Source organism: Lampris incognitus, chromosome 20 (genome assembly GCF_029633865.1).
Source record: "Lampris incognitus isolate fLamInc1 chromosome 20, fLamInc1.hap2, whole genome shotgun sequence".
Lineage (NCBI taxonomy): Eukaryota > Metazoa > Chordata > Actinopteri > Lampriformes > Lampridae > Lampris > Lampris incognitus.
The window spans coordinates 35,630,524-35,654,808 of NC_079230.1; the positions used below are offsets into that span (position 1 = coordinate 35,630,524).

The window sequence follows — 24,285 nt, forward strand, 5'->3', positions numbered from 1 at the left end:
AGGGGAGTTGTGTGGGAGAGCTTAGTGCGGTTGAACACCAGGCGAGCTGCAGCTTTCTGAACAAGCTCCAGAGGTCTGATGGCCGACACCGGGGTGCCAGCAAGGAGGGAGTTGCCGTAGACCAGCCGGGAGATGACCAGAGCCTGGATGAGCACCTGTGCCATCTCGTCGGTGAGGAATGGGCGAATCCTCCTGATGTTATAGAGGAGAAATCTGCAGGAGCGAGCAACCGATGCAACGTTTTCAGCAAACGACAGTTGGTTATCCAGGATCACACTCAGATTCCTCACAGTCTGAGTTGGCGTCACCATGGTGTTGTCAATGGTGATGGCCAGGTCTCGGTGCGGGCAACCTTTCCCCGGGAGGAATATCAGCTCTGTCTTGTCCAGATTGAGTTTCAGGTGGTGTGTCGCCATCCACTCCGAGATGTCAGTCAAGCACACAGCAATGTGTGTCTCTACTTGTGTGTCAGAGGGAGGAAAGGACAAGATCAGCTGGGTGTCATTGGCATAACAATGGTAAGAGAAGCCATGTGAGCGAATAATAGAACCCAGGGATGTCGTGTACAGGGAGAAAAGGAGAGGACCCAGAACCGAACCCTGTGGAACACCTATAGTCAGTCTGTGAGGCTCTGACACAGATCCCCTCCATGTCACCTGGTAGGAACGACCCGCCAGGTAGGATGCAAACATTGAGAGTGCAAAGTCTGTGACACCCAGCCCCTCGAGGGTAGAGAGGAGGATCTGGTGGTTCACTGTGTCGAACGCAGCTGACAGGTCCAGGAGTATCAGGACAGAGGAGAGAGAGTTTGCTCTTGCAGAGTGCAGCGATTCTGTCACTGATGCCCATGAACCAGCCCCAGCTATGGGTTAAATAGTGCTACTGCCCAGTGGATACCTCGGGAGAGGAATAGGCCATGGGAGTAAACCCCTACACAACCATCAACGTCCACAGTGATGGTGTTTTTCGTTTTTTCTTGCCCTTTTGTATGTGTTTAAGTCGGAGAGTACTGCTGGCGTCGTGTGTGGCTGCCACTTCTCGATCTCATAGCCCCCCTTCCCATCCACCCCTGTATGTCAGTGTTATGTTTATCTGTTGTCTTGCTTCACCCCGTTTATTGTAAAGTGACTTTGAGGGTTAGAAAAGCTCTATATAAGATTGATTTATTATTATTATTATTATTATTGTTATTATTAGCTATAAATGTTACTGCATACTTTTTTGTCTATGCAATTAGTAAGTTCTATTAATTCAATTAGCACCATTGATGTTGATCTGTTTGTTCTGAATTCATACTGGCTGTCAGTCAGCAATTTATGCTGCTCAATTAATCTGTCTAATCTCTCTTCACAAATTACAGACCTGTCTCCAAATTGTTTTGGGAAGGAATTCCAAAATAGGCAATGATTTCAAGATTTGAAAAACATAAAATTCAATGGGGAGTGTAGGATGCAAAGTTGATTAGACAGGCAGTAGCTTTGCTTAATGGTCCATAGGGGTTTGACTAGCTGTCTCTCCCTCTGCTTCCTGGGTAGCTTCACCTGGACAGGCCACTCACAAATTAAAAACACACTTTCCCTTGAGGTTAGGCTATCACAATAAGTTATCATTTTTAAAGAGCTGCGTAAGACTTGGAGATCTTCAGCTTTTAATCTGTTTTACGCATTTCAACACCTTCGTCACATTCTTTCATGTTTTAAAATGTTGTTTTGCTGCGCTTGTTTTAGTCAATTAGAAGCAAAGAATAGATTACTTACATATATTTGTCAGAATCAGAGTGGACACCTACCTACATGATAATGTTATAAATCAACTGAAATTATAGATGGTCAAAGTCAACATAATTTGTACTGTGCGTTTTGCTGAATTCTTTTATCAAAAGGGCACTGAAGTACCATTCATGAGATAAGATTTTAGTGTGGCATATTTAAGTGGGAAATTGGTTGGAATACTTTCCCCTTGAATCTAAGTATTCTTTTGTCTTAACTCTTACCCTGAGGGATCCACAAGCTCTGGGATAGTAGGTCATACAGGCTGTCATCCCTTCCATGGCTGCCAGCTCAAACTGCAGTAAAAGGACATAAAAAGAGCAAGTAAAATATCATTAAATATTAGGATAACCACAAGCAGAAAAGTCTTTAAAACAGCAGTTGCTGTGAGAAAGTCTTTAATCAACACAAAAACTAAAAACTAAAAAACATTTGATATATAATAATGTCCAAAATTTTCTCTTGATCAACATTTTAGAACATGGGGTATATTCCTTTTGCTGAAAAAATGTCCTTAAAGGACAGGTCTACCAGCTTAAGAGTAGTGCTCCTATTACCACTGGGATTACTGTGGCTTTCACCTTCCACATTCCAATCTAGTTCTTCTTTCAGCCCTTAGTATTTCTCTGGCCTCTCATGCTCTTTCTACCTGATGTTGCCATCATTCGGGATTGCTACATCAATCACTACTGCTTTCTCCTGCTCCTTGTCAACGACTACAATGTCTGGCTGGTTATTCAGCACCTGCTTGTCAGTCTGGAACTGGAAGTCCCACAGGATCTTAGCTCTGCCATTCTCAAACACCTTTGGTGGTGTCTCTCATTTGGATTTGGGGACTTCCAGTCTTTATTCAGTACAGATGTTCCTGTACACCACCCAAGCCACTTGATTATGCCTTTCAGTGTACACTTTCCCAGCTAGCATTGCTGGACTGCCTCAGGGGCATCTTTGAACAGCCAACATATTGGATGCTGTCTGGTATGGTAGACCCCTGCCCCAACCAACCTGGTCCTAAGTTCCTGTTCTTGTGCTGCTATAATCAGAGCCTCTACGCTGTCTTTGAGTCCAGCCTTTTCTACCCACTGGTAGGACCTCTTCATCAGCCACATCTTCTATCTGTCGATGGTACATACCATGGAGGTGCTTACTCTTCCCCCTCTTCTTCTTCCCCACTCTGTCTTCTGCTGCCTGAAGTACTCACTCAGAGTACTCGTGGATGTTCCTTGTTTCATCCTTGATAGTGGCTCTGACACTCACTAACCCTCGGCCCCAATCTTTTCACTTATTGTACAGTCTCAGGCTGCTGGACTTTCTCTTCCATAGAGGGTACTGTTGGTGACCTGTATTCTCAATCCTGTACCCAAGCATCTCCAGGATTATGGTTGCATATACAAGCTCACTGTTCTCTGTTATGGTGGCAGTTGAGATATTGCATAAGGCTGTGTTCACATCCGCAAGCATACTTTGTAATAGTACTTTGTCACTGAGTGGTGGAAGCCAAGGCCGGGGGTTGACTGTGTTTAGTCTTCAATAATTCTCTTTGGAACCTCAGTAGCATCAGATTTCATGCCTGGTAGGATTGTTTCCACTGGCTGGACTCTGTCCTCGTGTATCTCTTGCTTACTGGGTGGCCCTTAAGGGTGCTGAGATTTACATTCAACCTGTTAAGAGCCTGTCCATCTCAAATTGAGATAATAGCATCCTTCTAATTCATGTTGGAGCACTGTGCCACTAGCTGCTTCTGAGTCGGTGGGGAAGTAGGTCTCCTACTGGTCCACAGTTCCCACATATGCTTCATATAGCTCCTCTCCACGGGTCTGCTGTTATATTAGCATTCCATCAGTTCCAGGTTATCGGCCCTTGTTCATGAATGTCTTTTTCCAGTAGCACATTTCTCATCAAGTTGTCCTGGTTCCTCAACACCTGACGTCGACCTTATTAACTTGGGAGACGTCCAAGCGGGTATGACTCTATTCATGTTACTGTCACTCATGTTTGAGGTAATTGGCTTGTATAGCATTAGGAGTCTAAGCCACGTACTCTTACTGGAGACTGGGACCACCGGGGTTTGAACCCCCGTTGGTCCGAGTAGATACACAACAAGTATATACAACAAATTGAGTATATACAAGCTATGCTCTTTCACGAGTAGCTTTATTGACAGCTGATGATTGCTTCTGGCATGCAACAGGCTTGCACTGTCTCATAAAGTATTTACTTGACTAACTGGATTATTTTGCTCCTTATTTGTTGACCACTTCCCCTACCTCTGAGTGTTTCTTTTAACAAAGTTATATATATATATATATATATATATATATATATATATATATATATATATATATATATATATATATATATATACACTTAGCACAAAAAGTAAGGAAATTTGTGTTTGGTAGATTATTTCTTTGTTGTAACAATGCTTCTTGGCAATACATCTTATATCAGGCACCTGATTGTAAGCACCTGGGGTACCAGAAGCTCAAAACAAGAGTCAATAGCAACAGCAAAATAAGCTGTTTGGCATTGGCAGAGAAGATTTGGCAAATTTTTCATAGGCACAACCCACATACTCAGCTCTGCTGCTCATCCCACAAATGCATGTTCCTTATAAATGTGGCACCATTTAAAAGGGAAATAAACAGGCTTTCCAATGGTATAAGATCTAAAGGGATAGTCTGCAACTACCCTTTAGATAAACCAAATCAAGGGTGTTACCACTGCAATGAGTCGACTCTTGAACAAACCAAGTGAACCCAAAAGTATCAACTAGTGCCAGAAAGGCTTTACTTAGAGGATCAACAGTCTTATTCAGGTGAATATTGAAATCACCAAGAATTAGAATCTCATCAGAGTGAGTAACAAGGCCTGAGAGAAATTCTCCAAATTCTTCAAGAAGTAGTGACTAAGAGCCAGGAGGCCGATAGAGTATCACAATCTGGACTGAGAAGAGTCTATTCATGGCTGATCCCTCAGCCATGAATAGACTCTTCTCACCAAGACCAGGACCAAGAACAAGAGCTTCAAAAGACTGCAATTTAGATTCAAGTTTAAAAGTCAGATTGAAAATAGATTTATATGTTACAGTAACACCCCACCTTGTTTATTTGCCCAAGCTACATGGGCATAAGTATAGTCAGGTGGGAAAGCTTCATTTAAGGGAAAGAAAACATTTGGTTTCAGCCATGTTTCACATAACCCAATCATATTGAAACTATGTTCAAGAATCAGATCATTTATTAGTATGGCTTTGATAGACAGTGACCTAATATTCATGAAACCAAATATAAGCATCTTGTGGAAGTAATCAGTAGTCAGCAGAACTTTATAGCTACCAATAACTGAAACAGCAGTTGGAATTAGACACCTTGTATTACTAAGTTGACCATTTAGATGACCTATGCTTTGGACGGTATGTGGTCACACTTTTGATAACATTAGATGTTTGATTCTGGAGTTTAGTAAGCACTTTGTTGCACATTTCATCACCACCAGTGGTAGGAATGATTATTAGAGTATTGTGATTCACATATGTAGGAGCAGAGAGCTTGGGAGCAATACAACATGGTAGCGAGACGGTCTCAACGTTATAGACCAAGCTGTCAATCTATACTATAAGAAATTCCCTGACTAAACATATTAACTAAACTAGTTGACGCCACATCTGCACTAGATTTAAACCTAGCAGGTTCTAATCACCTGCAACCTACTGAATGATAAGTCCCTAGTGTCAAACTAAATGTAGACAGCTACTATCTATATTGCTAGACAAAAGAGCGGCGCCGTCCACAGTAGGGTGAATGCTGTCCGCTTTCAGCAGGTAAGGCCACTGTCCTCCTACAAATTACTTACAGGCAGAGGTTGAGTTGTAGTGTGAAAATGGTTGAGAGGGACAGCAGTGAAGAATTTTGGGAGTTTAGGGATAGATTTTTCTCCCTCAAAATGGCTGTGTTATATGGTCTCATTTGATTATCACCAGGGTGATTAGTTTCACCACCCTAGAATAAAATCAATGTGTCAGCTCACACTGTAATTAGCTGTTTGTCAGGTTTACTTTCTCTTTAACTAGATGGCAGTCTAAATAAGCCAACTCTGTCCCATTAGACATTCCTTTCTTACCTCAGACTTGAGACCAAGCAGAGAAGTTAGGATCCCCAAGATAGAATTGAGGCCAATCTCCCTGGCAAGCTCCGGTAACTGTGCAGAGTACTGAAGTAGGTCCTGAAGCACATTCACTGCCAGCTGGATGGTCTGGACTGGAGCCTGGGACTAGGGGAAAGGACAGGGGGATGGAGAGAACAGGAATGGGGAGAGAGTGAAGAGAGCAAAAGAGACACACAAAAAAGAGGAAAGAGCAGGTATAGGGAGAAGAGCAGTAATACGCAGGGGACGAGGTTTAGTAGTGAGCAGGCAGAAGAAAGGAAGCCCACAGTACAAGGGAGAAAGGCTGATATTAATGTATTATTATTCAGGAAAGTTATCCAATGCATACATAGGTTTAACTAAATTCAACAGAGATCCAAAATTAGAATTATTTAAGGTTTAATATAATCTAAAAATTGTTCACAAAAAAAATCATGTCATAATATAGCTTCAAGCAGCAGTTAAGGGGGCCAAGTAAAAATGTAGAATTTGTAATATGTAGTGGTGTTAATGTCAGTTCAACGTAATAGACAGCGTGTGCAACAAGTACAATAAATTGACATGACATACTGAGCATTTGAAAATTGAATGGACAAGCTAGTGCAAATGCCATTATCATTACTATTGACACAAACAATGCTTATTGACTAAACGGACTCCATTTCACACAAACTTTTAGGTTACTTTTTTTTATATTTGATGCAAGAGGTTCACAAAATTGTAAACTGAAGGAAGTGACTCAGGGTTTTCTTTTTTTTTTGGCATTTTCCGCCTTTATTTATAGTGATCGTCAAGAGACACAGGAAAGGCAAGGGATAGAAAAGGGATGATATGCAGCAAAGGGCCCGATTCGGACTCGAACCCAGGACGTTGTGGTACATGCTCTACCAGGTGAGCCACCGGATTTCACTCAATTTATTTAACAGTTGACTCATTGCAGTGGTAACACCTTTGATTTGGCTTTATCTAAAGGGATAGCCGTTTCTTATCTGACTGTCCTGCCAACCACATCTGCTGTGTTAGATCTCATTAAATTTGAAGCACCATTGTCCTGTCCTGTTAATGTCGGCACAGATGTAATAACCACTCGCCACATTGGTCCATCTACTGTAGCTACATTTGGCCAGCAGTTGCCTGAAGTCTTGGCTCCTTTCAGTGTAGAGACTGACTCTGTTGAAAAACTCACTAGTGACTTAAATGTGGCCCTCTCTGGTCTCCTCAATTCAGTTGCACCGCTCACTGACAGAGCTAGGTGGCTGAAGAGGCCTACACCCTGGTTTAATGATGAGATATGTGCTCCTAAGCGGGCCTGCAGGAGACTGGAACATAAATGGCAAAAATCAAAATTGGAAGTTTTTGACCCATCTTGGTATGAGTGTTTACTGAAATACAAGCGTGCTTTATCTGCTGTGAAAGCAGTGTATCTCTATTGTTTAATCAAAATTAATAAACATAACACATTTCTCTTTGACACTAACTAAATTTAATTTATTTCATTTCCTGGGATCTACAATGCTAGACATTGTTAATTTATCACTTACTACTGGCATTGTTCCCAGCAGTTGTAAGATAGCTTTGGTCAAACCTCCACTTAAGAAACCAAACCTCGATCCAGGGTCTCTTAATAACTATCAACCGGATTCTAATCATTCTTTTCTTTCTTTCCTAAAGTGGTAGGGAGAGTTGTGTATCAACAACTTTCAACATATAAAAGATGAATCTTTTGAATCAGTTGTCAGGGCCTGTCACTCCACTGAAACTGCTCTGACCAGAGTCGTAAACAATCTACTTGCTGGACCTCAGTGCAGCCTTTGACACCATTGATCACTGTATACTATTAGACAGAATAAATTGTAATTTTGGTGTCTTTGGCTTAGCTACCTCTTGGCTCAAGTCCTGCTTATCTGGAAGAACACAGTGTGTCTGCTACATCGAAATTCTCTAACAAACATGGCATAACTCAGGGGTTAATTTTTGGCCCTCTACCTTTCTCTCATTTTATTTCACCTCTTGGCCAAATTATACGCAGTCATGGAATAAATTACCATTTCTATGTGGATGATATTCAGCTGTATGTGACTATAAGGGCTGATGATGGTACTCTGACTAATTCAGAGGCCTGATTGGCTGCTTTGAAAACTTGGCTGTCACTAAATTTCTTACTTTTAAATTTGGATAAAACTGTTAGGGTTACAATTCATGGACAGGATCTCAAGGCGCAGCCAAGGTGAGGAGTGCGTACGTTTTGGGAACCTCAGAATTGCATCTCTGCTCTTCGCAGATGACGTTCATCAGAACGCGACCTCTAGCACGCACTGGGGCAGTTTGCAGCTGAATGTGAAAGTCAGCACCTTTTCTCTACCAGAAAAGGGTGTCTTGCTCCTTCCGGGTTGGGGAAGAGTTGTTGCCTCAAGTGAAGGAGTTCAAGTATCTCTGGGTCTTGTTTACGAGTCAGGGGAGGATGGAGCGGGAGATTGACAAGCAGATTGGTACAGCATCAGCAGTAATGTGGACGTTGTACCGGACCATTGTAGTGAAGAAGGAGCTGAGCCGCAAGGCAAAGCTCTCAATTTACCAGTCAATCTTCGTTCAAACCCTCACACCTATGGTCATCAGCTTTGGGTAGTGACCGAAAGGGTGAGATCACGGATACAAGCGGCTGAAATGGGTTTCCTCCGTAGGGTATCTGGGCTCAACCTTAGAGATGGGTGAGGAGCTCGGACATCCGGAGGGAGCTCGGAGTAGAACTGCTGCTCCTTCGCATCGAAAGGAGTCAGTTGAGGTGGTTTGGGCATCTGATTAGGATGCCTCCTCGGCACCTTCCTTTGGAGGTTTACCGGGCACAGCCAACTGGGGGGAGACCCCAGGGTAGACCCAGAACTCACTGGAGGGACTACATGTCCAATCTGGCCTGGGAATGCTTTGGGATCCCCCAGGAGGAGATGGAGGGCGTTGCTGGCGAGGGGGACATCTGGAGTGCCCTACCTAGCTTGCTGCCACCACAACCCGACCCCAGCGAAGCAGCTGATGAATGGATGAATGAATGAAATTGTGATGCTGGCAGTAGTCTGACCAATCTGACCAAGTAACAGTTACGCTCAACAACAATGGCCATAACTTGGGGCCCACTGACTTCTTTCAAAATAACCAGACATTTTTTATCAATTATACAAGAGCACGTGTTGCCATTAACAGAATTTCACTCACATTTTGGGCTTGCAGCTAGATTGTTTTGCACTGTTTCCCTTTAACTTGTGTAATCTTTAAGTGCTTTATTGAGTGATTATTGTAAATCTGCCACTGCTTGCACACTCCGCTCCTTTGGCATGCTTATCCTTTCTGGAAGAGGGATTCCTCCTCAAATGCTAGTTTCTCCCATTTATTTCCCCCCTTTTTTGGCATTTTTCCCTCATACTGAATGTAACCATAAAACCCTCTCGGAATAAATTGTGACCTTGGACTATACAAATAAAGTTGGCCTGTCATTTAAAAGAAACAAACTACTATGCACAGTAGTATATATACATATGACTTGAATAGGAAACAAACAGATGGAATAAACCTTGACCTTTACCTAGCATTACAACCCAAAGGCACAGACTTAAAAACTACAGCAAAGGGGGGCATCCGGGTAGTGCAGCGTTCTATTCTGTTGCCTACCAACATAGGGATCTCCGGTTTGAATCTCCGTGTTACCTACAGCTTGGTCGGACGTCCCTACAGACACGATTGGCTGTGTCTGGGGGTGGAAAGCCGGATGTGGGAATGTGGCCTGGTTGCTGCACTAGCGCCTCCTCTTGTTGGTTGGGGCGCCTGTCCGGGAGGAGGGGAAAATGTGGGGAATAGCACGATCCTCCCACGTGCTACGTCACCTTAGTGAAACTCCTCACCCTCAGGTGAAAAGAAGCGGTTGGCGACTCCACATGTATCAGAGGAGGCATGTAGTAGGCTGCAATCCTCCCCAGACTGGCAGAGGGGGTGGAGCAGCGACCAGGATGGCTCGAAAGAGTGGGGTAATTGGCCAAATGCAATGGGGGAGAAAAAAGGCGGGGAATCCAAAAAAACAAAAAGACAAACTGGTCCATTCCTCCAAGTCTCAAGTTGTGTTTCACTTGCAGCCACAATAAGATTCACACAAATGAGTGCAAAACAGAAACGTGACTTGTAGCTGGCTGACTCGGCACTTACGATTTCTTTCTGTGTCGCACACAGGCACACACATAGGGTCATTCTCCCAATCTTTTCAGTCTTCTATATGTGTCCACTTATCATTATAGCTAACCATTATAAGCCCTCTGTTAAGTTCACTACCTACCTAGTGTTGAAACTATTAACTGCATCTAGCTCAGGTACTTTATGTCATGCATACACCATGCATGGACCATCAAGTAAGGCCTCATACCCATCATTACTATGATTGAACACAACTAATATCAGCCCAATACAGAGCATCATCATAACATTATTATTAGTTGGATAATGTAATTTCAAAGACATTGGGGTGACTGGCTTGGAGGTAGTGCAGGTCATCTGGTAACTGGAGGATTGTCGGTTGAATCCTTGGTTCCTCCTTGCAAAAATGTTGAGGTGTCCTTGAGCCAGACACCCAACCCCTAACTGCTATTGATGAGCTGGTCATCAACTTGCATGGTTGACACCTTCGTTGATGCATCAGTGTTTGTGCGTGCATGGGTGAATGTGAGGCATTCACTGATTGTAAAGCACTTTCCAATCCGCTTTCCGCTTCCAGTGTGAGAAGATGGTGGCACAAATTCATGGCCTCACCCAGTACCGGTGTGGGAAGATGGCAGCATGAATACACATTTGTAGTGGCCTCTCTCAGTACCATCCATGCAGTGCCTTTGTCCACATTTGCATCTAAGATTGTCTTAATTTCATGGCTGGCAGAGATGGCGTTGGATCGGCTGGGCGAGCTTGGTCTTCTGTGTCCTGTGGGCCCAGGGACCACGGCCCTGCCTGGAGCTGTGCCCGAAAAGGGAACACTAAGGATGGTCTGACAGGATACAGGCTAAGTTACCTGCTAGCCCATGCAGACCGGCAGTTCCGATAACATTGAAGGTAGTCTGGCGGCGGCCTCGCCTAGCCTTGACTGTGTTTTTAGTGTCATCGTGTGGAGTGCGGGCAAGTTTGTTGAATTTGTCTGGCTAGGAGAGCAGGCATTGGATCAGCTGAGGGAGCTTTGTCTGCTGCATCCTGTGGGCCCAAGGCTAAGTTAACTGCTAGCCCATGCAGACCAGCAGTTCCGACAGTCATCCTGGCTGGCGTTCGTTCTCCTCGACAGTGATTTTTCTTTTTTTGTTTAGTGACAAAAACTAAAAGTTACATTATAACATAAATCAACTGATTTACAGCCAAAAGGTTACTGCAGATGAAGTATTTTCAAGGACAACAAAGTCACAGTAATGGTATGAATTGTAGTTGAAATATAGCCAGTGATGTATGAAAATGTATCCCTTAGTTGTTACTTAATGTTACCAAATTTTATTTACCTGCAAGGGTCTCCTACCATAAAAGGATTGGCAAGACATTCCTGAGCTGCTCAGTATTTCTGGCTGCCCGTCAGCCATCTTGGGTTTGAGAAATGTGTATTGCTCTTACAACGGCTGGCCAGTGGGTGACGGTGTATGGGATGACGCACTAGCGTCCACTGCGGTGGCTGATGTGCAACTATACAATCAAAACCCATGCAAATACAAGAAAACGGCTTTTGAATAGCTGTCCACCATAGTGACCACTATGCATGATTTCTCCCCTTCCCCGGCCACTGTGTCGGTGGGGAAGTTGTCAGCTCGGTGGTCCAGCATCCTGATGACTCCTAGCTTGTGCTCCAGTGGATGATGAGAGTCAAACTTTAAGTACTGATCAGTATGTGTTGGTTTGCAGTAAACATGAACAACCAAATGTCCCCCATCACCAATTGCAATTTCACAGTCAAAGAAGGCTAACCTGTCATTTTTCACATCCTCCCTGGTGAACTTGATGTGGTGTGCACAGTTAATGTGGTCGGTGAAATGTGGTACATCCATCAATCCATCCATTATCCAACCCAGGCTTCATCCACAAATCTGAACCAATGGCAAGGTGGTGTCCCCGGATGATGTTGTTGTTAGAGTTAACCCTAACTACAACATGACTTATGTCACTTGTGTCTCTATGTTTATTCAGTTACCCTAACACCCAATCCTAACCGAGTAAATGTTGTGTCCAGATGAACTGCTCCCAGGTTAGCGCGGGTGAGACCAGATGCAACCGGGGTTGCTCCGTCTAGACTGTGTCTTATTTTATGTCTTATATTATCTTATGTTTTACTTCCTTCCTTTTCAACTTTTTACCGAATTTATCTTTAATATGATCGCATATGATCGCAATACACTTCTAAAGATTAGAAATCAGTTTCCTGGGACCGCAAAGGGTTACCACCGGAGATTCTCTGAAGCGTCAGCCAGAGTAATGTAGATTGTTTATTTTTGAAAGATTACACTGGGATCAGGAGAAGGCCCAAAAAACATCGAGAGAAACGAGCTGGTGTCAGAAACAGGCTGAGAAGCCAGCCAAACTGCCCACCCTTGCTGAGCATCCTACTCGCAAATGTTCAATCATTAGAGAATAAGCTGGATGACATCAGAGCGAGGATACAATTCCAATGGGACATTAGAGACTGTAACATCCTGTGTTTCACTAAATCCTGGTTGACCCCCACCGTACCGGACCACGCAGTTACACCGGCTGAACACTTCTCCACTGTCCTTATGGATAGAACAGAGGAGTCGAGCAAATCCAAAGGTGGAGGAGTCTGCTTCATGACAAACAAGTGGTGTGACCCAAGGAACGTTACGGTTCTCTCTCGGTCCTGCTCTCCCCACCTGCAGCACCTAACCGTCATGTGCCGTTCATTCTATCTGCCCCGTGACTTTACATCAGTAATCATCACAGCGGTCTGTATTCCACCACAAGCCAACACTGACATTGCCGTATCCGAGCTGCAGGAGGTGATAAACAAACAACAACAACGGTATCTGGGGGCTGCTTTCATAGTGGTCGGTGACTTTAACAAAGCAAGTCTTACCCGGGGCATGTCAGAATTTAAACAACATCTTCACTTCCCCACGAGAGGAAGAAATACACTGGATCACTGCTACATGCAGTTTAGGGAGAGCTATAAAGCCATCTCCTTGCCAGCGTTCGGCAAGTAGACCATGCCGCTATCATCCTCCTACCAAAATACAAACAAAAAATCCTACGGGAATCCCCGGTGACAAAAGAGGTGAAGCGTTGGGCTGACCATTCGGTAGCCATGTTGCAGAACGTTCTTGAGAATGCTGATTGGGAGATGTTCCGCACGACCTCGGCTAACTTCAGTGAGTTTACAGAAGTAGCAGTGAGTTACATCTCTATGCTAACAAATGCTATCATTCCGACTGTCAAGATTAAGATCATCCCGAACGAGAAACCATGGGTCGATAGAGCAGTTCAATCAGCGTTAACAGCTCGCACCACCGCCTACAATGCAAGGCTGATTTCTAGTGACATGACTGATTATAAAGCAGCGTCTTACGGCCTGCGGAAGACAGTCAAAGAGGCTAAGTGCCGCTATAAGGACAAAGTGGAAGCCGACTTTAATGAAGGTGACGCCACTCGCGTGTGGAATGGACTACGGGTCATTACAGATTTTAAAAACAAGCCTTGCTCGGCTATGAGTGTGGATCCCTCGCTAGCTGACAAACTGAACGTGTTTTACGCACGCTACGAGGCTAACGGCACCAACAACAGCCAAATGGCCACGGTAGACAGCAGGGAACCCCCATTCACCGTCACTGAGAGAGATGTGAGGAGGGTCCTTAGGGGGGGTAAATGGCAAGAAAGCTGCAGGGCCTGATGAGATCCCAGGCCGGGTCTTAAAATCCTGCGCTAACCAGCTAGCACTTGTGTTTACATACATCTTTAACACATCCCTGGCCCAAGCCATCGTCCCCTCATGCTTCAAGCGGTCCATTATTGTCCCTGTGCCAAAGAACAACAGTCCATCATGCCTGAATGACTACTGACCAGTGGCCCTGACATCAGTAGTGATGAAGTGCTTTGAGAGGTTGGTGAAAGATATCATCTGCTCAACCCTGCCCAGCTCATTCGACCCCCTCCAGTTTGCCTATAAAAACAACACGTGCAGAGACGATGCCCTCTCCAACCTCTTGCACACCACCTTAACCCACCTGGATGGGGGGAGAGGGAACTACTTACGTATGCTGTTCATTGACTACAGTTCAGCATTTAATACTATAGTCCCCCTCAATCTGGTCACACAGATGAGGTCACTAGGAATCAACACCCTGTTGTGCAATTGGGTGTACAACTTTCTCACTGACCAGTCCAAGGTGGTTAGGGTGGGCGGCCTAACCTCCGGAACATTGATCCTCAACACAGGTGCTCCTCAGGGTTGTGTGCTGAGCCCTCTGCTGTACAACATCTACACACATGACTGCAAAGCCACGGACAGTTCCACCTCCATCATCAAATTTGCAGACGACAGAGTGGTAATAGGCCTGATTTCCAACAACAATGAACAGGCCTATCTGAACCAAGTAGATGACCTGGCACAGTGGTGCCAGGCCAACAACCTGACCCTGAACGTCAGCATGACCAAAGAAATGGTGGTGGACTTCAGGACACAGCAGGGGAAAGGATACAACCCACTAAAGATCAACGAGGAACCTGTGGAGAGGCTCTTCAGCTTTAAATACCTCGGCGTACACATCGCTGAGGACCTCACCTGCACTCAGCACACTCTAAAGAAGTCCAGACAGAGGCTCTACTTCCTCCGAAGGCTGAGGAAATTCAAGGTCTCACCCTTCATCCTGAAGACATTCTATTCCTCGGCTGTGGAGAGCATCCTAACAGGTGGCATCACTGCTTGGCATGGAAACTGTTCTTCCAGTAACCGAGCTGACTTGCAGAGAGTGGTGCGAACGCACCGCCAGAACATCCCTCCCCATCCTGCAGGACACTTACACCAGAAGCGTGAGGACGAGAGCCAAGAAGATCATGAGCGACACTTCTCACCCCAACAACGGACTGTTCAGGCTATTGGGGTCTGGTAGACGCCTCTGTAGTCTTAGGGCCAAAACAGAGAGACTAAAGAGAAGCTTCTATCCACAGGCCATAAAAACTGTCAACATATATGACCTTTCAAATACTTGAGACAGCTAGGTTTTTTTGTTGTTTTTTTATTTCATGTTTATTGTGACTTAAAAAAAGAGGAAAAAATACACTGATCTTTTATCTTTTATCTATGTCTATGTATTTTCACATAATGACACACGGAGTACCCCTCTTCATTTCACTGCATGTTTTACTTTGTATTTCTGTGCATGTGACAAATAAAGTACTTGAACTTGAACTGATTCAACTTTCTGGGGTTTCTTTACTTGGGTTATTGAGCATGCATCAAGACATAAATTCAATTGTCTTGTTAAAATCCTTAAAATTACATCTACTCCTCTCTTATTCAAAAAAAACTAAAATCTATGAATATGCAAATAATCCTCGCCCACAATTCAAATTTCCAACCAAGGCCCACCACTTGGCAAGTCGTAATATAGCAGTAATTCAGCCATACATGTACGAATCGGTGTTGTGCCAACTTCTGCTTGCTTGCCAAGAATTGAAATTGTCTCACGGGATACACATCTGCTGAATAAATGCATCCACACTGTAACTTTATTTCTGGAAATCTACAACCTGTCCATCACCACTACAAACAAGAAAGGGCTCAGAGCCAATCCTTGATGTAATCCCACCTCCACCTTGAACCCATATGTCATTCCAACTGCACACCTCACCACTGTCACACTGCCCTCACACACATCCCGTGCCACTCCTACATACTTCTCTGCCAGAGAAGCTGGAGGTGGCAGAGTTGAGGATGCCAAGATTTTCACTGGGAGTGACGAAGAAGGACAGGATTAGGGACAATTATATTAGAGGGACTGTTCAGGTTGGACAGTTTGGAGACAAAGCAAGAGAGGAAAGATTGAGATGGCTTCGACATGTGTGGACGAGAGATGCTGGGAATATTGGGAGAAGAATGCTAAATATGGAGCTTCCAGGGAAGAGGAAAAGAGGAAGGCCAAAGATGAGGTTCATGGATGTGGTAAGCAAGGACATGCAGGTGGCTGGTGTGACGGAGGAAAATGCAGAGGACAGGAAGAGATGGAAATAGATGATCCGCTGTTGCGACCCCTAACGGGAGCAGGCGAAAATAGTAGTAGCAGTAGCAGTATGAACCAAATAGTTTTACCAGCACAAATTTCAGCATTGCGAATTTATTGAATTTAATAATGACCAAAGCTGAAATAATTGGAGATGATTACTCAGCAGAAACAATCAGTTCTGCCGAATAATCCGCCCCTTAAATCTCAGTAATGAAAGTTCAAATCAAAGTTTGATAGGAATCAAACTGTTTTACCAGAACACACTTTATTTGATCAACTTTGGTTAGCTTAGCCACCGGGCTAAAAATGAGCCTAGCCAAGCAAGTAGACGGAACAGTGATTGTCATCAATAGGGAAACAAGCAGGGGTGTCTCGTAAAACCAAGAGAGCTGAGATAAAATGTTGAATGACTGTTAAAATTGCTAAGATCAATTTAGATCAAAGGGTTAAAATTAGGGCTGTTCCGAATGCCATTTTTTGGACTCTGGGGCTTTGGTCGTAATCGACAGCGAATATTCGCAGCTTTACTAGTGGTGGTGTGGGGGGGCATGCCATTTCTCTGTTCTCGGCTGAGATGGACGGCATAGCAGTGCAACACGTCTTTCGATTTAATTAAAGGCATTAATTGGTCAAATGTATTTTTGCAGTTCACCTTTACTGATAGCCTACATTTGCAAAAAAAGAAAAGAAAAAGCTTTTATCCGAATCCCAAAATTGAAAACCAAATACCTACCCAACAAACGAATACCCAGATAGCTGAATATTTGGGTCCAGCCTTGGTTAAAACATTATAAAGAAATAACTAAGAATCAGCTAACGATGCTAAATACAACCCATTAGCTCTGTTAGGTGAGGGCCGAGTCCGCACGGTTCTCACCATGTAGAGCTCCATCACTACAGGATCGGGGCTTCAGTGTGATCAAGTCGTAGTCTAGTCCTTTACCGCTGTTGTTTCCGATGTAACATCTGAATCTGTTGTGTTCCTAGTGTCCAGTGGTGTTTTCCTGTCATAGCTAACCATAGCTAAAGCATATTTAACAAAAATACTCAACAAAACCAGTAAATAGACATAAAAAACACTATTCTGAGACAGCGCCAGATGCATGGCACCCATCTTCGTAGTTTCAAATATGTTATATTCTGTTTCTATCAGGAATTTCTACCAGTCTTTGTTTTATCATATTATAGTTAAAGCATAATCAGCGTTTTGTGATGTAATTGAAGTCCGTCCATTAAACAGTTAATACCTGCTCCTTGTACGCGTGATATGTTTGCATGTATGTGTACAGTACAGTGTGGCATATGAATAATATATTCCTTTATTTCTCCTGTTTTATTAAATTATTGACTTAGTTACTCTTCATTTACTTCATGTTGAGTTACCATCTTCTGTTTAAGCTTCTGTGTTAAGCTTGTCGGGTTGATTTAGTTTGCTCACATTAGTTATAACTCATTTTGAGTCATGACCCTGTGTTTGTAGAATAAATCAAGTTTAGTATGAGACTCACAAGATACACCGACACAAACCTGATACAAATGGTGAGTCAGTGTAGAGTGGCTGGGTTTTTTTTTGTGGTTTTTTTTGGGGGGGGGGGGTGAGAGGGGAGTATTTTTTTTTTAATAGTTTAATAATCTAGCTCCTTCATATCTTTCTGAACCACACACCCTCCCAGATTCTCTTCTGCTCTCCAACTCACTACACCATCGGCCCGCTTGACTACCATGGGGTTTTGACTACCATGGGGAATTGAGCCTTCAGTCATTCTGCCCCCTGCCTATGGAACTCTCTCCCACAAGACATTCACAACATTGACTCTCTTTAAATCTTCAAATCCCATCTTAAAACACACCTTTTCAGACTGGCATATTCAGTCTGATCCATGCCTCATTGAGTTTTGTGCAGATGATGATTTTATACTTATCTGTTGTGTTACCTTTTTTATTGTCTACCCTGCTTTGTTTTGATTTTATGCTGTCTGATACAGTGCTGCTTGTTTTTTACTGTGTTCTGTAAGGTGTCCTTGAGTGCTATGAAAGGCGCCCACAAATAAAATATATTATTATTATTATTATTATTATAATTTAATAATAATCACCTCTGCCACCTGTTTTTAATGAAGACCAGGAGAAAAAGGTTGAATTTAACAACTTTATTTTGAATTTAACCTTACTGACCACCTCACTTTGTTCTGACATTAGTCAGAACTAAAAAACAAAAAAACATTGCCACACTGGAAGAGCTGGCCCGTCCTTTTTTAAAATCAACATTTCCCTCACCGCCTGCACTCATTTTCTCACGCGATGCCGTTTCTGCTGTTGTCACATGTCGATAGTGCAGCTGGACAACTATTACTACTTTCGGCTGCTCCCGTTAGGGGTCGCCACAGAGGATCATCCGTTTCCATCTCTTCCTGTCCTCTGCATCTTCCTCTGTCACACCAGCCACCTGCATGTCCTCTCTCACCACATCCAAAAACCTCCTCTTTGGCCTTCCTCTTCTCCTCTTCCCTGGCAGCTCCATATTCAGCATCCTTCTCCCAATATAGCCAGGATCTCTCCTCCACACATGTCCAAACCATCTCAATCTTGTCTCTCTTGCTTTGTCTCCAAACCGTCCAACCTGAGCGGTCCCTCTAATATAATCATTCCTAATCCTGTTCTTCTTCGTTACTCCCAGTGAAAATCTTATCATCTTCACCTCTGCCACCTCCAGCTCCTCCTCCTGTCTTTTCGTCAGTGCCACTGTCTCCAAACCATATAACATAGCTGGTCTCACAACCATCCTATAAACCTTCCCTTTAACTCTTTATGGTACCCTTCTTTCACAAATCACTCCTGACACTCTTCTCCAACCACTCCACCCTGCCTGCACCCTCTTCTTCACTTCTCTCCTGCACTCCCCGTTACTTTGGACAGTTGACCCCAAGTATTTAAAGTCATAGGCCTTTGTCACCTCCACTCCTTGCATCCTGACCATTCCACTGTCCTCCCTCTCATTCACGCATAGGTATTCCGTCTTGCTCCTACTGACTTTCATTCCTCTTCTCTCCAGTGCATACCTCCACCTCTCCAGGCTCTCCTCAACCTGCCCCCTACTCTCGCTACAGATCACAATGTCATCCGCAAACATTATAGTCCACGGAGACGCCTGCCTGATCTTGTCCGTCAACCTGTCCATCACCATTGCAAACAAGAAAGGGCTCAGAGCCGATCCTTGATGTAATCCCACCTCCACCTTGAACCCATCTGTCATTCCAACCACACACCTCACCATTGTCACACTTCCCTCATACATATCCTGCACCACTCCTACATACTTCTCCACAACTCCTGACTTCCTCATACAATACCACACCTCCTCTCTCGGCACCCTGTCATGTTTTCTCTAAATCTACAAAGACACAATGTAACTCCTTCTGGCCTTCTCTATACTTCTCCATCAACATTCTCAAAGCAAACATCGCATCTGTGGTGCTCTTTCGTGGCATTAAACCATACTGCTGCTCGCTGATCATCACCGCTCCTCTTAACCTAGCTTCTATCACTCTTTCCCATTTTTTCATGGGAAAGAGTGGATAGTGCAACCGGACAACACACCTGTTATATGACTGGCTGTTCGCATGTCACTCGTAGCACGCTCCATTACCAAGAGATATGATGGGATGTTTATGAGCCAGGGAGGGAGCACACATATCCATTATGAGCTTTCATGGTGGTTTACATTTAAAGCATGTAAATGAAACTGTTCAACATTCCACTGAACCGTTTTCTTATTGCTATTGTGATTATGTGTCTATCACGAGGACACAACGCTGTCATTTATCGCCCACGCCTACGTGACGGGCTTACTTTATCTCAACATTTATACACCAAGTTCAAGACAAGAGATGATGAAACTAAATACTAGTCTTAAAAAAGTCACATTTCAGTGGGGTCTGAATAGGGATTAGAGTATTAAAACTTAGAATCTCCCCCTGCCCATATATTTGATATGAGATAGTTGGTAATGATTATGTGGTAAATACTCAATGGGTCTAACCCTCTTATCACAATTACCAGTAACTGAAACCCACTGAAGCAAATTTCCTCAAGAATGATAAAAAATCTATTTACCCAGCCATCAATCTTTTTTAGGTTTAAACAATGCTTCAACATATTGGAGGGGTTTTCTCCTTGCATGACATTCTCATTTAAAATGTTTGCTGTATCACTGCAGTATCAATGACCCATAGCCACACTTTGTGTGCTTGCATCAGTTAGCAGTGTCAAACTATCTGCTTGCTACACTGAGTGACACACTGTCAGCAGAGACGAAGAGGTACGGGCAGCAGGTTCCTGGCACTTGATTACAAATTCATATACTTTAAAAGCTCAATGGAATACTAATTATGCAACTGAAAATACACTTTCAGGATTAAGCACTGAAACCCACATTTCTTAACAAATAAAGCAAACCAAAGTCATGTACATTGGCGGAAATCAAGACAATAAAATATGTATTGAAGGCAAGGCTTCAGAAAGCATAGAAAATTTCAAGGGCTCGATCAAAACGGCAAATGGCTGGTGTACTACTGACATCAAAATGAGAATCAGGATGGCAAAGCAACGAATGATTCAACTAAATAACTTATGGAAATGTAACCCACATGATTACATGTACCCTGTAACGTATGTAAGTTCCACGAGTAGCCTCTAGGAGGCACACGAGCTACAGAGTTTAAACCATGCAAACAACCGTCGACAATAGAGAAGAGAAATACGGATATTTAGAAATACGGACAACTTCGACTATGGATACCTGAATTATTGATATTTGAACTACGGATATTTGAGCTACAGGACATTTGAACTACGACAAAAAAGAGCCCTCCCACGAAGCTTCCTTGACAGATGATCTCCCGTTGAAGGAAGACTCTTTTCTCTTGTGTTTTGTACGCTGCTGGAATCCTGACTGTTTTTTTAGTACCCCGAACAACCCCCCTTGCTACACCCTTTTGGAACCCTTGGATACCCCCTTTGGATTGCCCCCATCATCGCCCTGGATTTGGATTCATCATCATCGCCTCTACATTAACTTGCCCCTGTGATTGTGGTAGGATCTGGACATTGCACCTTGCACAGATTGGAAGACTGAATCATTCCCCCTTTTCTTTTCTTTATTATTTTCTTTGAGTGCACTCATACTTTATTTTGGATTATTTTCTTTAATTTGTTAGTGTAGAATATGGCTGCATGAGTAATATATTAGAAGGGTATAAAATAGAATATAGATAGATATAGACAATAAATAGAATATTAGGAAGAACTTTTAAAAAGTATAATAGAGTAAAATATATATATATATATATATATATATAACACATCTAATTTAGTATTGATATTGAAATAACTTTACTTTGAACTGTTGAAATAAATTGGTTTTTTTATTGTAAACTATACCCACGAGTGTGTGTGTTGTCTTTGGGGTGAGTACTAGAATCCGGTCTAGAAAAAAACCTACACCAATCTCCACTGAACTTAGACATTAGACTGTAAACTGTCCCTGCGCAAGCATAGGCCCATTCCCCTGTCGTGCAGGTTACAGAAAGATCGTGCCATCTCAACCAATCTGAAAATAAAGACACTACAAACAGTCGTATGGCCAGTCATGATTTACGGAAGTAAAGGATGAACTTTGCACAAAATAGATGAAAAGGAAAATAAATGCTGCCGAAATGTGGTTTTACCGCCATTTGCTGAAAATAGGTTGGATAGAAAAACATACAAATGAAAGTGTGCTACAGCAACTTGGAACAAATATGATCCTTCTGTCGACCATTCAGACGAAAACTAAAATATTTCGACCATGCTATGCGTCATAAGACCGGCAGTATTATGAAAAATATGCTGCAAGGCAAAGTTGAAGGCAAAAGGCAATGAGGCAGACCAGCAATCTCGTCCATGGACAACATCTCAAACTGGACAAAAATGGGTAAAACGGAAGCCATCAGAGCATGTGAGGAGAGAAAGAAATGGCAGACAGTTGTTGAGCATGTTTTTCAGCAGCCAGCATCATAGCTGCCAGTATATAGCCTCTCCAACAGCAGGCCCTATGTAGTACCTCATGGCGACACATGGTAACTGCGTACACCTTGGACCCTGACTGAACTACAAGGGACTCGGACGAGTTCTGGCCCCTAGACGTGCCGTACGCAGGCCCACCGGTGTGTGAATATTCCCTGATGCCCATGAACCAGCCCCAGCTATGTGTTAAATAGTGCCACTGCCTCGTGGATACCTCGGGAGAGGAATAGGCTACGGGAGTAAACCCCTACACAATATCAACGTCCACAGTGCTGTTGTTTTTTGTTTTTTTTGCTTTTCTTGCCCTTTTGTGTGTTTAAGTAGGAGAGTACTGCCAGTATCGTGTGTAGCTGCCACTTCTCCCTCTCATAGCACCCCCTTCTCATCCACCCCTGTATGTTTGTGCTATGTTTATCTGTTGTCTTGTTTCACCGCCGTTTATTGTAAAGCGACTTTGAGTGTTAGAAAGGCGCTTTATAAGTTTAATGTATTATTATTATTATTATTATAGCTGATGATGCCGACTGACCGACTGACGGGAAGAGGATATGAAGTCATATAAACCACTTTATTAAAGTAAGCCACTTATTTTGTCATTGTATTTTGTATTGTATTTTGTCACTATTGTATAGGAGCAGTGGGCAGCTGCAGCACCCGGGGACCAACTCCAGGTTTTGTTTTTTTCCTGTTGCATATGTCTTTTTGATGGTGGGAGTAAACCGGAGCACCCGGAGGAAACCCACGCAGACATGGGGAGAACATGCAAACTCCACACAAAAAGGACTGGGAACGGCCTGGTTCAAAACCAGGACCTTCTTGCTGTGAGGCAACAGTGTTAACCATGCCGCAATGTATTTACTCACAAGTTTGATCCGATTTGATCCAATTAGATGTATCTAATTGGCGCTGCTTAGTATACATTATGCTTCTGACCGCAAAAATATCATCTTTGAAGACTTTTTCACAGAGAGTGCATGAACAGATATTATATATTGCCAAAAGCTTTAAAGAATATATTATTTTTCAGCCTTGTCACCCAGCCCTAGTCCTCATAAATTTGTCTAATCCTAATGCTTTCTCATACCAGTATGCTTTTGGGTACAGACATTGTAACCAAACCCATCTTTGATTAGCCTCTAATTGCCCACAGTATGGGGGTCAAGATTTCCTTGAGTGATTTGAATCGTTTGTATTAAGACCTTGGAATGCAAGAAACCATTAGCTGATGAAATCATGAGGTCATTCAGGCTATGATTTTCCTTATTTGGGACTAATGATAGATCAATATAATGAAAAAATATGATCGGGACAAAATATGGAAAATATTTTTTAGATTTTGTGCTTCATGGTCGACATGCAGGGCCCCATTTTAATTTCCATCAAAAGGAAATGTGCGTCTCCCATCTTACCTGGATGACTTGCTGCAGCGAGCGGAGCCAGGACAGGCAGTGCTGCTGGAACACCTCACTGGAGCTGTCCTTCACGAGCATGGAGAGCAGGCACAGACCCTCAAACCTGCAACGCTCACGTAGACAAACCAACACACCGGGAAACTGATACACGTTCTAATGTACAAAATGCGAGTCATACACTTTCACCAGTACACTATGGCAACGTATGTAAAGTTAATGCGCTCACTTTGTCTTGCTGGAGCCGAGTTTAGTGCCGCTGAAACCCACGAGTCCACCGACTGCACTCGAGCCCTGAGAATGTCACGAAAATCAACCACGTTTTGTTGATAACTGAGGAAAAAGTGTGTACACAGCTAAACCAAAGCTCAAGCCAGCATATCGAAGCATTGTTACGGATGGATCTCTGCATCACCCATATGCACATCTATACAAAGCGACCTGGATGCCGTCAGAGGCCAACGTGCTGTAGCGTCCAGGTTGAGCAAGTTTAGCAGTTTAATCGTACCTGGGTTGGCAGCACGCCATGTTCTCTGTAGTTCGCTAATAACGCAGGTAGATAATGAGTGCGTTGCTCTTTCAGAACGGACACCAGCTCCTCTGTTAACCGCATGTTTGCGGGACCAGGAAGCCAAACAGACGCAGCCATCTTGTAAATCCGCCACACTG

General features: G+C 43.4%; 1 protein-coding gene across 1 annotated transcript in view; it reads right to left on the reverse strand.

Annotated features, from left to right (window-relative positions):
* pelp1 (proline, glutamate and leucine rich protein 1) overlaps positions 1 to 24,272 on the reverse strand; it is a 111,785-nt gene extending 87,513 nt beyond the window's left edge. The window contains exons 1-5 of the mRNA XM_056300047.1: positions 24,125 to 24,272; positions 23,846 to 23,910; positions 23,617 to 23,722; positions 5,892 to 6,041; positions 1,994 to 2,065 (exon numbers count right to left, since the gene is read on the reverse strand). Of these exons, the coding sequence (XP_056156022.1) occupies positions 1,994 to 2,065; positions 5,892 to 6,041; positions 23,617 to 23,722; positions 23,846 to 23,910; positions 24,125 to 24,265 (534 nt within the window). The 5' untranslated portion in view covers positions 24,266 to 24,272. The remainder of the gene's footprint in view (positions 1 to 1,993; positions 2,066 to 5,891; positions 6,042 to 23,616; positions 23,723 to 23,845; positions 23,911 to 24,124) is intronic.
* Between the last annotated feature and the right edge of the window lie 13 nt (positions 24,273 to 24,285).